We start from the raw sequence: 15544 nt of genomic DNA, 5'->3' as shown, positions 1-15544 counted from the left end.
AATAGATAGACAGATATGAAAGGCACTATATAACAGACAGATAAATAGATCTTTATTTGACTCCAGGGAGAAATGTGGCATTTTCCTTAAGCTCTTTAAATAAATATACACTGTAAATAGGTTGATAAATAAATACATATATACCAGAATGACTATAAAGCAAGAAAACTAAAAAGACTTGTTTTGTTCTTGATATAAAGGAGCCTCATTTCTTGAGACACTTCTGACTTTTGCTAGCAACACGAGCTTGAGTACTAAATGAATGCCACTAATTGTAAAATTCCCTGCATTATAAGGAAAATCCTCGAGAATAAATAAATCATCTATCCATTTTCTGAACCCATTTTCTCCATTACAGGGTCATGGAACATTACATGGGCCAATCATGGGACTACAGCTACCATAAGAAAGAGAGAGAGAGAGAGAGAACAAAGATTTGATATGAGAATACGTTCCTATATAGTCAATGTTTAATATTTTTTAAGATCACAATTAATTCGCAGCTTTCTCACTGTGCTCTGTTATCCAACAAACCCTGTTATCTCAATTTAGAGATGCAAGCTTCACACATATTTGTGTATATCCTGAAAGGACAAGGGTTCAAATAATTTATGCTACTTATATATTCCCATCTAGCACATGTGACATAAGCCAAAAAATGTCATTTTAAAGGGTCCAAATCCTAAAAGCGTTAGGCTTTCCATTAAAATCAAGCATATAAAGACATCAAGTTCTTTTAATATTTTGTTGAGAAGAATGCTCGAGTTTAAACTAAAAGACACACAAAAGCAGCACATAATGGTTAAGCTCTGCCCGCTCATGGTACTCTGGTCCTTATTTCTTTTCTTGACTTATTTTTTCCTCATAGCTACAAAGACTAAAACGCTCTCTGTCCTTCAAGAAGATGATCCGCAGCAAAAGTGTGGAGAACTTCTTCCAGCGTGCCAACAGTGAAATCAAACTTGCCAGCGAACTCATTGCTGTATCGCCCCTTTCTCCTCCTCCTCCTCCTCCTCCAGAGAACTCACCCTCATCTTACCCTGACCCGCCGTCGCCCAGTCCCAGTCCAGCCCTCTTGGCCAGAGCCCCAGCGCCAGCACGCCCACAGCAGACCCACTACTTTCAAGAGCATGTGTTCCGCAAGCCCACCTACTGCCAGCTCTGCAAACATATGATTGTAGGTGCGTCACTCTCCGACCGGGAGCCCAGGGCTTCTCTGCTCTGTCCTTGTCCCGCATGTCTAATTCATTTATTTTATTTTAGGGAATTCCAAGCAGGGACTGCGCTGTAAGAGCTGCAAACTTGGCGCCCACTTGTGGTGTTCTTCAGAACTGTCCCAACAGCTGTGCAGTGGTAAAACGGTAAGGTGGCTTTCTATTCTGCAAGAAGGAGTGAATTAGCCATGCCACTAAAATGATAACTCACAGGCATTAGAGCTGGTTGACATGGATGAGGGACAGAAGTGACAATAAAGTGACAATAAGGTGTTGCAGCAGGACAGCCAGATGACATTGTAGAAGATAATTAGGTGAAATTAAGTAGGCTGGCCTAGGGACAATAGCATGTGCCTTAGGAAAAGTAGGAAAGCAACAGAATGAAAATTTGAGGTGCAGCAGGTCCTACATGAAGAAGAGCAGAATACAACTGTGTCACACTAAGGAGGGCCGGGTGAAACCAAGAAAGAACAGCAGGATTGTGTTAAGAAGGGCAAAGGATAATTAGATGAATCTAAGAAGGGGATAGTGGGTGTCAGTGCCACATGGGTTGGACAGGCATCCTGACCAGGAAGGGGAATGGCTCCTTGCCCAGATGAGAGGCTTCAAGAGGTCAGTCAGGCATCCCGACCAAAGAAGGGAAAGGGACCATACCCAAACGGGACTTCCCAAGGGGATGGATAGACAGCCCAGACAGAGAAGAAGATTCCTTACCCAGACAGGAAGCCCCAGACAGACGCACAGGCGTCCCAAGCAAACATATTTGCAATACCTTCCCTGGCCAGGATGAATGGATAGGGAAGGACTAGCTGTTCATTCCCCCCAGGAAGCTAGATGGCAGCAGCCCTGAATATTGGTGGCAATTCGGGAACTAGCTGGGAATACTGGGTAATGTAGAGGTACATGACAGGAGCAAAATAATGAGAAGCAGAAGAGCAGGGTGACACTGATGGAAAACTGACATGGCAAGAGACATCTGCGACACTGAGGACAAGACACATGACAAACTGATTAAGGACAACAGAAAAGGTGCAACAAAGCAGCAAAGTGACATGAGATGGAGAAGAGGAAACTGAGGAAGGCAGGAAACCTGGGAGATAACAGGGCATATTGGCAATACAGCAGGGCCTGTGATCTGGGTGACATTGAGGGTGGGAGTCCACAGATCTAAGTAACAACGAGAATGGCTCTGCCATGTTTGCAGATACCCCAGGTGACAAAGACTAAGAGTGGCTGTAAGCAGGTGACTGAAGGACACGTGCACAGAACTGTTTACTTCATTACAGGCTCTGCTCACGCACATAGTATTGATCAGTAAGAAGTGAAGTGCCCTGATCGATCAAGATCTGACTTCAGGGAGGGAGAGAAAATTTGCTTCTGCCTTATTAACTACTAGGGGGTCGAGGATATTTAAATAGATGACAAGATAGACATTACAGAGAGAAAGTCTCAAACCAGCAGGGTAAATGACTGGAGGCACTACTGGCAATGATGAAGGCCACCCTTCTTCTTCACCCCTTCATTGCTAAAATATGTGCAACTGGCAAGTTTCGTGTTGCAAAACAAATATGGAAACAAACTGAGGAAAAGGTCAAAGGCTGCTCTGTACTGAGAATTTACTGGAAGTGATTAGGGCATCAATAATTGCAATGGGTTCTCACTGAAATTTTCTCTTAGTCAGGGGCATTCAAGAGAAACTTCAGTTCTCCTTTGCTTGTTAATGACCAGTTGGAAGTTGTGAAGGAGGCGCCACCTGCTGGTAAGAATAACATTGGTGTGGTGGGAATGCTGAAAGACCATTGGCTGATCTAACATGGCGTGTTTGTGTGGTGATATTCCCTACAGGAGGAAAAGGACGTGTGGACCCCGTATATGAGACCCTGCGTTATGGGACTTCCCTTGCACAGATGAGTCGCTCAAGCTTTAGCAGTGTGTCTGAATCGCCTACTCGGAGCCAGGTTAGGATGAGCCACTGCACAAGTGGCAATATCTCTTACAGTGAAGAACGCTGAGCCAGCTTACAGTGTACTCATGTGGAGGTAGAAGACCAGAAGACTAAAACCGCTGGTGTGGGAAGGTGGGGGAGGAATCAGGCGAATGGTATTTCAAGTTGACCAAAAAGGCTTGTAGTACATTTAAAAATCAAGTGACATGGGGGATGCAGGGGAGTGATATTCTGGTTTCTGACTGTAGATGTGATTATTTGTAGGGTGACAGAGAAGAAAGTCCAGCAGAGGAGGAAGGCCAGCATGATAGTGTATTTGGTAAGTTTGGCACTGCAGCACTCTGCTGACCTCCTGTGAGGTCAAAAGGCCTACAACAATGAGTCAGGGCATATCAGGAGTCATACTACTGTGACACATGCAGCAAGCAGTAGAGGCACTATGAGGTATCTATTAGGTGCTAAACAGAAAAAAAAACTAAGTGACACCAAGCAGGAGCCACATATAGACACTAACTGATGCCCAGCAGCTGCCAATACTTCAGGTTATCTTCTCTCTGCCAGTCTTTCTTCTAAAAAATTGAATGGGAACGTGAAGCTCACTGAAGACTCCCACTACTTTTATAGGTCAGCCAATCACAACCCGTGACAATGTTAACATTCTGAAGGTCCATGATGTTGCATGTACCATTCAAGTCCAGATGAAGTTTACTTGAATTATGCCCACTTTTATTTATTGTTTGTTCACATAAACATTCACTTTGATTCTGGCAAGAGAATCAAAAATCAGACTTTAATGACTGAGAGGGGAAATAAGTGTAACATAATCCTTACTGTGAGGAAACACCAAAGCAAATATTATGCATAAACAATAAGGCACACCTAGAAGGTCCCATATAAGTGTAGTAAGTGACAAAGAACAAATGCCAGTCAGGTAACTCCCCACAGAGACACCAGGTGACCTGGAGGTGCCAAGTAATGGCCAGACAGCAGCAAACAGAAACTGTAAGTGACCCTCAGGCAGTTCCACAAAGAGGCATTAAGAGAAATCTAACTAATGGCACACATAGACATTAAGAGACAGCAAGGCATTTCACAAGAGAAGTATAGTAGAGGCACGAAATGACAACTAACCAGTGCCACAATCATTAATTGATATCCTGCCTGCAATACACAAGACTCTAAGTGCTGCCTGCTCATCCAGCAAACAGAAACACAAAGTGACAACTAGCCAGTGACTAGAGTGTTGGACTTTAAGCTACAAGGTAGCAATGTGAATCTGCCACTCTGTATGATCTCCAATTGTTTAAAAAAAAAAAAAGAAAAGAAAAGAAAAGAAAATTGCACCTGGTTATAATATACCCTGATTTTGAAATTGTTAATGTACCCATAAAATGTAGTATAATCGGTGAATCCCAGCCAGCTGAGACTGCTATCCAGCCAGTGTCACACAGAGGCACAAAATGACATCTACCCGGTGCCACAAACATCCATTAATTGACATCCTGCCTACAACACAAAAGCCTCTGAGTTATGCCTACTCGGCCATCAAACAGAAACAAAAAGTGACAACTAGCCAGTGCCACAAGGATATCTATAGTGACATCTTGCCATCTCCTCATAAAAACACTAAGTGATGCCCAGCCAGTGGCACCACAGAAACAGTAAGTTATGCCCAGCCATTATAAAAAGAAGGAACTAAGTGACAACTATACAGTGCCACAAGAATAAAGTAAATGACACCCTATGTGTACCCCCTAAAGACAGTAATTGATGTCCAGCCAACATCAAGCCAAGAGAATAAGTAACCTGTAGCCATTTCCACAAATGTAAGTGATTCTCAGTCACCATTAATCAAGACACTAATTCTCTACACTGTCTAAAGACTCTAGTGACACCATTAAGTGACACCTGGCAAATGCCACACACAGACCCCAAACAAAGTTGAGTCCGTGCCATTCCACTGGTTCACCACCCTTGTCTCCCTCTGGAGGAGGTTTGTGTGCAGTCTGTAAGCTTCATTGTAATTCCAGATGTCTTATTCTGCTCTCTTCCCCTCATTCAACAGCAGCAGAAAATGAGAAGACAGAGCCAGGGGACAGGGTCATCGTGAAGGTATGTACTGTAATTAGTTGATTTATTCTCTTCATTTACTTGACATGAAATTGATCAAGCTATTTTCTTTTCCTCTGCTGTTTCTCTTAACTGTGTCTCCTTCTTCCAGACTCCAAGGCGGATTGAGGTGCATCCCATGCATACCTATGTGGCACTGTACAAATTCATTCCACAGGAGCAGAATGACCTGGAACTGCAGTAAGTGTTTATGGCTATTCACATTTGATTGCTCAGCTCTAAAGCTTTCCTAGGCTGAGGTTCTTAAGTGTTTTAAGTTCTTTGATAGAAATTGGGTAGAAATGTCATGCAGGCTAAGTAAGTTTTAAAAACCAACTGTGAACATCTGCAAGGAATTGACCTTGATCCAAAGCCCTTTTGGAGGAATGGGGAAGGGATGACATGAGGACAGTATTTAGTGATAAACTTCAGATCAAGGTGTGGACTTGATTTGTATTTCATTGTTCTGTGAGATGACCAAGTGCTTGAAAACCCGCTAGGCAGTATGGAGATGGCATGGACAAGAAAAAGCTCTCCACCAAATTAAGTGTGTGTGAATGGCTTCACAGTGGGACAGAGCAAAATGGCTGTCGACAGCTTTTAAAAACATTGACATATTTGGTGATCCCTAGCTGTCCTCTGTGTGGGATGGGCATATCCTTCCCTTATTTACATAGGTATCCCCCCCACAAAGAATCTGATATCATTGTTTTTTTTTTATTTTTCCTTGAACCTTGTCAAAGTTGTCATTCAGGGCAGCCATTCTCTTTCAAACCATCAGCTTTAAAGCTGGTTTTTAACATCATAAAGCAGGGAGTTTGTGCATGAACACATATGCCACATTTTCAAAAAATCATAATCTTCTTACCTTAGAAATTTAAATTACGGTATTTTTATTTATTTATTTATTTTTTTGCTCCAAGCTTGGAGGATTATGTGTGTGTTTTCCTGACTAACAAACAAAGAGCATTCATTTTTCTCAGATTAGGGAATGTCACTACCTGATCTGAATCCCCTATCAAATTTATTTATAACCACTAATGGCGCACTGCACGATAACATGCACTGAATACACTTGACTTGAGCATTTCTAGTTTTCGTCCTCCTTTCTCTGTACGTTTAGCATTCGTTTGCTCAGAGGTTGATGCGCTTGCTGCTTCCTGAGCAGCTCTTCTTTTCTCCACCCTAGCAGCCCGCTTCTTCTCTTCTTCCGTTGTCATTTTTTTGCGTTAAAACTCATTAAGTCAGTGTTTGTGTAGCAATTACTTAGTACGTTTTCTTTCATTTTTCTCTTAAGCTGGCACTTAAGTCTTCAATCTTCCTCGAGAATGATTTAAGCTATGAAGAGGTAGGGGAAGTGACGGGGAAGGTGGGAGGGATGAGAACGGCGTCCGTACGCATGTGCCACATGGCCTCCCTGCTGGCTGCTGCTGAGAGATGATTCTACAAAAAAATAAAATAAAAATATAAAGAGGAATATCCTTGGAGGTCAATCATCACCCCAAAAGTATATAGTAGACATCTCGTAGTATATGTGTACGAAATTTCAGGTCAATAGGTCAAACGGTTTGCGAGCTACAGGTGATTTAGAATCCTGTACAGACAAATGAACAGCCACGGTAGCGTATTATATATAAAGATGACTGGCCTAGAACAATCACTTTGATGTGGAACAACAGAAACCTGATCATCTCAGATCCACCATCTTCTTAGAGCTGTACAGATTGAATTGTGTCATGATGGACAACGTGTCCTACCCAGGGTTGCTTTCCATCCACAAAAATGGCCAAGAATGTATAGAAAATAAATGGTAATTACCAATGCTGGATGTATTTTTTCTATTGCAGGCCAGGAGACCGAGTGCAGGTGACAGATGATTCCAACGAGGACTGGTGGAAGGTAAGTTTCTCTCACCACAGCCTGAAAAAAAAAAATACATGCATCTTCGCTTGAATATTTCATTTTAGGAACAAAGATTATTTTTTTAAAGCCAATAACAGAACAAGGATTGAAGCTCAATGATGTAACCTCTGAGACATGAATGCAAGTTGTAGTTGATTGCCCTACTGGTGTTGAGCAGCAGATAATGTAGGGCAGGCTAATCTTCAGTGATTGATCTGCAGCAGTGAGTTATATTAGCAAATGCAACTGGCACTTATGAAAAAGTAACTTTATTTTAAACATTTAAAACCCAGTTGCAACTTCTACATACACAAGGAGAAGTTCATGTCACGCTTTCGCTGAAATTCACATATCTAACAAACATGCAGTCTCGTGTCATAGTTAGCAAGCACACATAACTTATAACTTGGACTGATGAGTCCATTGTGGGTTGTGCCAGTTGTAAGGTGATCCTGAACTGCGTTTTCTGATTAAAGTCACAAGCTGTGGTAAAACAAAAAACAAATGATAAGAGTTTACATGCAAAAAAGAGAGAGAGTTTAAGTTTCTCTGTATAGTTGCTGACTTTACACTTAGTGATGAGTGGAAGGAGACCTGCTGATCCTGGAAGAGATCAAATTTGAGCGGCGCCTGCACCAGATCAATAAGAGCCCTTTGACACAGTGCAAGAGTTTCCAAGCTTTTTTCGGCCGCAGACCTGTTTACCAAAAACTTTTAAAACCGTCGACCCCCTAGTCATTTATTTTACATACTCAAATTAATAAATTGTACAGTACTCGATATTAAATATTTCACTAGATATCAAACTTTTCATTTTAATCACTTGTAGTTAATGATTGAAAAAGATAAAAGTATGGCATTATCTTGTGCAGCATTTAATATCAAAACCTGCACTAACGAAAATTAAAGCAAAAAATGAGTTTTTTAATATTTTTGACATTTATGAAATAAATATGTAAATTCAAAATAAGTACAACTAGTCCAAGCTATACTGTCTGCATTTCTTTTTTGGTTCAGTTATAATATTATCTGAAGAAATAAAAACTATTATTAACAAACAATTTCGACAGCCCCTGTGATAAAAAAAAACCAATAAAGTATGTACGTACTTGAAACAGAAGATTTTTGTTCAAACTCGAATAAATAAACTGTGTCCTCTGATTTTCTTTTTCGTAGTACTGCTCCTCAATAAATAATTATATTCAAAGTTCAAATCACAAATAAGTACATGGCACATCAAACGAACCAATTTATAGTGTTTTATGAAAGCATGACCGTAGAAGACTGATAGATTCTGCTAATATCGAATATCCATTGTCTCGGCCACCGCGAGCAAGTGCGGACATGCAATGGTTTTTCATGTCCGCACTTGCTTTGATATGTTCAATAAGACGATGCACAGACATGTTTGTGCTACATGTATTTTCATGCTTTCTTACGTGTGACTCTTTTAATAACACATTTTGCCTTTTCGTTCACAAGTTTGGTATGTAATGTGTTTTTATCAATAAAGTGTTTTTTTTTTTTTACTTCTTAATTAGGTGCCTATTGGAATCATAGATATTTTGAAGTAACAAACAAATAGCAGTAGTAAGGGGGTCTATTTCTGCTGTTGTCAACCCCCAAATTTCAACCCCTAGAAAGTTCAAATCGACCCCAGGGGGTCGATATTGACCACTTTGGGAACTCTTGATCTAGTGAGATGTCGGTGGGTGTCTCTCACTGGCATGGCCACCAGTAATAGACTCAATGCAGACCCCACTGGATCACTGTTTCAGAAATAATTGATCACTACTATCTAATCAGTGCTTAAAAAAACAAGTCACTTGAAATTCTCATTAGTCACTCTTCAAAAAGAGAAAACAATAATCACTATAATTAGTTAACAGGGCATAAAAATTCCTCACACAAGCATACAGTACATCAAAGGCCTTACTAGCCAGTTAATGGTTGACCGTGCAATCAGTAAACTTGCTGCTATAGTATTTTACATGCATACACAATTTCACTAAGATAAAATGATATCTCCACTTCAGTTCTGAGTCGTCCTTACTTACTTTTAACAAACATATCAGAGGTGATGTACAATATATTGTGTGTTAGGGTCAAAATTTTAACTTCACATTTTCAACAGATTTATACTTTTTAAGCATCCCTGAATACACTTTTGGAGTAATGTCTGTCTATTGGTTGATCCCTCAGACATGATAACTCAAAAAACAAATCACCCAATCTAAACTAAATTTGGCACAGTCATCGGCATTGTAAAATACTAGGAAGCTATTGACTTTAACCAAATGTTAAATGTCTGCCCCCAGGCAGAAAGATGGTCCAGCTCCACCCTCTGGGAATGACCATCTATCTGCCATAGCCAGGTGTTATGTGGGCGTCCCCTTGGCATGGTCCAGCCACTCAGGTCCTCAACAATGAGGATCTTGCGAGCCAAATCACCCTCGGAGAATTGTGCAACATGGCCGTAGTACCATAACTGATGCTCCCTCACAATTCAGGTAATGTGCTTCATTTGGGACAACCACTCGTTCAACATAAAGTCAAACCAGCGGTACCCAAGGGTTCTCCAAAGAGACACGGTACCGAAAGAGTCCAAAAGTATTGCAACAGGATAAAATTTTAACTTTAAGTTTCAACAGCTGTACTTATGTTAGCACAACTGGATACAAGTTCACCACTTTTTCAACAATGACTATCTGTGAGTGTGAGGATATGATTCTGTTGACATTTCAGGACAGCAACAAATAGCAATTAACACAGTAATTACCATTGTAAAATTGACTTTTTGGATGTATATGATTCATTCTGTGTGTGTGTGTATAAATATACAGTATATATATAAATAATATATAATGCATCCGGAAAGTATTCACAGCACATCACTTTTTCCACATTTTGTTATGTTACAGCCTTATTCCAAAATGGATTAAATTAATTTTTTTTTCCTCAGAATTCTACACACAACACCCCATAATGACATCGTGAAAAAAGCTTACTTGAGGTTTTTGCAAATTTATTAAAAATAAAAAAAATGAGAAATCCCATGTACATAAGTATTCACAGCCTTTGCTCAATACTTCGTCAACGCACCTTTGGCAGCAATTCCAGCCTCAAGTCTTTTTGAATATGATGCCACAAGCTTGGCACACCTATCCTTGGCCAGTTTCGCCCATTCCTCTTTGCAGCACCTCTCAAGCTCCATCAGGTTGGATGGGAAGCGTCGCTGCACAGCCATTTTAAGATCTCTCCAGAGATGTTCAATCAGATTCAAGTCTGGGCTCTGGCTGGGCCACTCAAGGACATTCATAGAGTTGTCCTGAAGCCACTCCTTTGATATCTTGGCTGTGTGCTTAGGGTCGTTGTCCTGCTGAAAGATGAACCGTCGCCCCAGTCTGAGGTCAAGAGCGCTCTGGAGCAGGTCTTCATCCAGGATGTCTCTGTACATTGCTGCAGTCATCTTTCCCTTTATCCTGACTAGTCTCCCAGTTCCTGCCCCCCACAGCATGATGCTGCCACCACCATGCTTCACTGTAGGGATGGTATTGGCCTGGTGATGAGCGGTGCCTGGTTTCCTCCAAACGTGACGCCTGGCATTCACACCAAAGAGTTTGATCTTTGTCTCATCAGACCAGAGAATTTTGTTTCTCATGGTCTGAGAGTCTTTCAGGTGCCTTTTGGTAAACTCCAGGCGGGCTGCCATGTGCCTTTTACTAAGGAGTGGCTTCTATCTGGCCACTCTACTATACAGGCCTGATTGGTGGATTGCTGCAGAGATGGTTGTCCTTCTGGAAGGTTCTCCTCTCTCCACAGAGGACCTCTGGAGCTCTGACAGAGTGACCATCGGGTTCTTGGTCACCTCCCTGACTAAGGCCCTTCTCCCCCGATCGCTCAGTTTAGATGGCCGGCCAGCTCTAGGAAGAGTCCTGGTGGTTTTGAACTTCTTCCACTTACGGATGACGGAGGTCACTGTGCTATTGGGACCTTCAAAGCAGCAGAAATGTTCTGTAACCTTCCCCAATCCTGTCTCTGAGGTCTACAGACAATTACTTTGACTTCATGCTTGGTTTGTGCTCTGACATGAACTGTCAACTGTGGGACCTTCTATAGACAGGTGTGTGCCTTTCCAAATCATGTCACATCAACTGAATTTACCACAGGTGGACTCCAATTAAGCTGCAGAAACATCTCAAGGATGATCAGAGGAAACAGGATGAACCTGAGCTCAATTTGGAGCTTCATGGCAAAGGCTGTGAATACTTATGTACATGTGCTTTCTCAATTTTTTATTTTTAACAAATTTGCAAAAACCTCAAGTAAACTTTTTTCATGTTGTCATTATGGGGTGTTGTGTGTAGAATTCTGAGGAAAAAAATTAATTTAATCCATTTTGGAATAAGGCTGTAACATAACAAAATGTGGAAAAAGTGATGTGCCGTGATGCACTATATATATAAAAACTGTATTGAAACTCTTAGACCCATGTGGTATAATGTATGTTCTTATGTTTTTCTTTTTTTGTTTTTTGGGTACATCGCTCTAATTATAGTCAGACAGATGGGGTTTGTCTCTAAATGCTTTGACACTTCTGTTTTGGATTTCTGCAAAGTCACCCGTTCACCTTCTTTAGTTTTGTAGGCAAAGGTTGCATTTGACTCCTTGCCTTGTTTTTGTGAGATTTTTCCTGTCGTTGCCTTTTCTGATGCATTTCTCTTATGACATTCTCAGCAGTGACCTTTTAAATGTAAGCAAACAATTATTTTTACCAGCCTAACGTCATCACTTGTCTCGCCGTCTCTAAAAGGACGAACATTCTGCTCAGACACTACACGAATGTTTAATGTACCATTGTTTTAATATGGCCATTATTTATTCACTCATTTATTTTCTCAGCTGCATACTCTAATGCAGACTTGTGGTGAGGCTGGAGATTCTCCATGCCAAATCAAGCCAGGAACCAACCCTGAACAAGGCTCGACTCTGTCTATATATTACTGCATGCTATATAAAAATGAAATTGAATATCCAACTACTTAGCATTATAAATGCAATGACATTAAATGAACTTATCATCTCCTACATACAGTAACTGTATAAAGTACTCAACAACCATCTCTTACCTTTAAAAGTTATCTGTTGGGTACTTTACAGCCCTAGGCTAATGTTACTCAATTATGTTTACCTCTTTTGTAAGTTGCTTTGGATAAAAGCATCTGTCAAACAAATACATGTAAAATGTATACAGCAGCTATAAATAGTAAACACCATTCTACAACACTTTACAAGTATGCATACATTGTGCAGTTGTTTACTTCCGTTTTTATAACTGGAGCACAGGCAGGGAGAGTGAGTGGCTTATCCAGTGTCTCACAGTGAGTCAGAAGTGGAGGCTGAACTGACTACTTTGTTATTTGGTGTCCAGTTCTTTAACGGCTTTGTCATTCTGCCTTCCTACACTATAGCTGCTGTTTATTTGCAAGATCCTATATATAATAACCACTCACCAGTAATACTTGTAATAACTAGTACTTTTTTTTGAATTACCGCTTCTCATAAATATTAATAAATTACAAAAGTCACGAACAGCATAGTGGCATGATGATAGGTAGTGCTGCTACCTCACAGATAGAGTGTGCTGTCCAGTCATTATCCATGTGGAGTTTCAACTTTCTCCTTTTGTTTGCATATGTTGTATCCCCACAACCTCAAAGACACAAAGGCAAGTTTAACTGGTGGCTTTAAACTGGTGAAGTGCATGTGCGAGTGTGATTTCTGCACTGTCCAGTCCTCCCCATGTCCCTGAGTTGGATTAAGAGGGTTCCTGGTTCTGTAATCAATACTGGCACTCCCTGTAACCATTTTTGTCTTCTTAAAAGGGGAAGAGCATAGACAAAGAGGGTTACTTCCCTGCAAATTTTGTCCAGAGAGTGAGGCCAGGTGAAAAGGTGTGGAAGGTGACACAATCTTTTCAGGGCAACCGGGACCTGGGCCAGCTGAGCATCAAGGAGAGTCAGGTGAGTCAAATTGAAATGAAGATGCATGTGTGTGTTGAACTGCAGCAGCGCTGATGTCTGTTTCTGTGTCCTCAGATTTGCGTTGGCAAGGGGGATGAAACTGATGGCTTTGTGAAAGTGAGCAGTGGAAAGAAACGGGGTCTTGTACCCACAGACTCATTAGACGAGATCTGAGGTCTGGATGATCTTGCATATTCAAGATGATGTTGTGACTAAAGCCATTGCAATCTACTGCCTGCTCACCTGGACGACCTCAGTCTTCAGCAGCACCCCAAGTATGGATCTCCTCAAAGAAAGCCGTGCACTGACAGCATTTCCCAATACCTCAACCATCAATTTTCAATCGGACATTAGCAAAAGAACAGCCCCCTCACTCACTAGGCTGTGTTAATGTTGTTCAGTGTTGATTATTATAGTATAGGCACAGGGGTGCAGGAAATGTTTTTGATGGCAGTAATTTATTTAAATTGCCATTCTCCAGTTCTTACAAAGAGGGATGGAAAAACTAGTATTGTGTTTTCCTTGCAAGACAGAAACATGTTTGTGGCAGTGTGTACTCATCTTGGGTGTCTGCAAGGCAGCATGCATTATAGAAAGTTGTGTACATTGTAAAGTGACGATTACTAGGCTCTCTTACTGCACTAGCACATCTTTTTGCAACTGAAATGTTCTTCTTGCCATCATAACACAAAACAAAAACACTTGCAGCTGATTTGCAACTCTACATTTCCTCTCTGTGAACAGTGATTTTTCCAGTTCTAACATTAGTTCAACCCAGCAGTTAGTGCATTTCAGGTTTTTCACAGAGGTTCACACAGTTCCAAGTCCGTCACAAGATAACCTCGATGATCAATGATGTGTCTGCTCAGGAATTTTCTCAGGGCAACACAACCCCCAAAGGAGTTCTCCTTTGGCACAATTTGAGCTTCTGTCTTTGAGGGTGCCTCTTACGCAACTGTAGGCTGTCTCTCTCTCAGCCTTCCTGTGACACTCACCCCTTCCTCAAGTGAATCAAGGTCATGATACCATTTGTCCCTGCTCCAGAACTCACTCAGGGCAGCATCCTCCTTTCACATACTTGTCCTCCCTTAGGGAACAGCAGTGGCAGAACTCAAACTTGGGGAATTTGGATTACATGTAGGCCTTTCCTGCCACCATACAAAAGGATCTGCCTTTGGCATAAGCGGATAAGGCCTCAGGTTTGTGGACAGCTTCTCCGTGTGAGAATGTGAAATAGAAAGGATCACGGTACTGAGCAATTTCTTGCTGGTGACATATCGAGATTGAGAGAGTGTGCCTGCCAGCTCTTTAATTTGATACTGTCCCAATTGCAGTAGAAATCATAAGCTCTCTGGCTCAGTTTGGGGAGTGACTTCCCTTTAGCTCTAACTAGATAAGCTGCTGGTTAATGACTCAGAGGTCCTGGGTTTCAGGCCAGCTTCTCTGTGTGAGGACATGAAACTGAGACAGGTGAGGCCAGGTATAATTTATTACTGGTGACAAATGGATTCCATATATTTTGTAGCGTCAGGTTGTGGTGTTCCAGCATGCTTGTCTAGTTTGGCTATGTCCATCTACCACATTATCTTTGGCTTTCCAATTGTCAAGCATGCAAATGGTGGTCACATTGCTAAGTATTGAGCTTTATTCCTTGTAACTCATTTTGTAGCATTCTTTAAAACAAACCTCCTCATATTCGGAAACTTTCCTTGCTTCATTTATCTATATTCTCGGCTCTACTAAAATTGTTCTAACCCAGCAGCATGTTGCACCTGCCTGCATGATTTTGATTCCATGCGTCTCCCAGTTTGATCCAAGAAATTCAAAGATGCAGAGGTCAGTAAGAACTTGACCATAGGCAAACATCTGAACATTTATGTTATTGCGGTAAGCAGGAGACAGACACAAGCACCTGTAGGTTTTGGATGAAACATCTTTTCAAAACGGGATGTCAAATACAAGAACTTTTCTTTCCAGCGCTTATTTCATTCTAGATCATTCACAGCAGTTTCAGTTGTTATTTTTTCGGTTCACCGACAAAAGCGCGATAGACATATGCGCCCCGACAAAACCGCGACAGACAAATGAGCGCCGACAAACCCGCTAACTGGTTTTCGACAAATGCGTGCCGACAAAACCGCGAAAGAGGCCAAGAGAGTGGGACACCCTTGCTGCAATTCTTCCTACATATGCAGGGCGTGATCTTAAGGACTATCTGCGTGCCGTGCTGATGGCATGCCGCGTCTCACAATATTAACTTCTAAAATAAACATTATTATATATGCTTTAAACTTGTAATTCATATTTAATAAAACTTTCGCGATTTTGTCGGGGCGATTTTGTCGGCGCGA

At 41.3% G+C, this 15544-nt stretch overlaps 1 protein-coding gene across 1 annotated transcript in view; it reads left to right on the top strand.

Moving 5' to 3' along the window:
- The window catches only part of LOC120517718 (SH3 and cysteine-rich domain-containing protein 2-like), a 44040-nt gene extending 28746 nt beyond the window's left edge, over window positions 1-15294 (top strand). Inside the window, exons 2-11 of the mRNA XM_039740174.1 lie at window positions 869-1181; window positions 1264-1361; window positions 2892-2973; window positions 3060-3172; window positions 3424-3478; window positions 5225-5271; window positions 5381-5469; window positions 7116-7167; window positions 13056-13193; window positions 13269-15294. Coding sequence (XP_039596108.1) covers window positions 869-1181; window positions 1264-1361; window positions 2892-2973; window positions 3060-3172; window positions 3424-3478; window positions 5225-5271; window positions 5381-5469; window positions 7116-7167; window positions 13056-13193; window positions 13269-13367 — 1086 coding nt within the window. The 3' untranslated portion in view covers window positions 13368-15294. The remainder of the gene's footprint in view (window positions 1-868; window positions 1182-1263; window positions 1362-2891; window positions 2974-3059; window positions 3173-3423; window positions 3479-5224; window positions 5272-5380; window positions 5470-7115; window positions 7168-13055; window positions 13194-13268) is intronic.
- Window positions 15295-15544: the final 250 nt, after the last annotated feature.

Source organism: Polypterus senegalus, chromosome 17, assembly GCF_016835505.1.
Source record: "Polypterus senegalus isolate Bchr_013 chromosome 17, ASM1683550v1, whole genome shotgun sequence".
Taxonomy (NCBI): Eukaryota; Metazoa; Chordata; class Cladistia; order Polypteriformes; family Polypteridae; genus Polypterus; species Polypterus senegalus.
The sequence above is the reverse complement of the archived record's forward strand: the minus strand, read 5'-3'. Positions and strand labels throughout refer to the sequence as shown.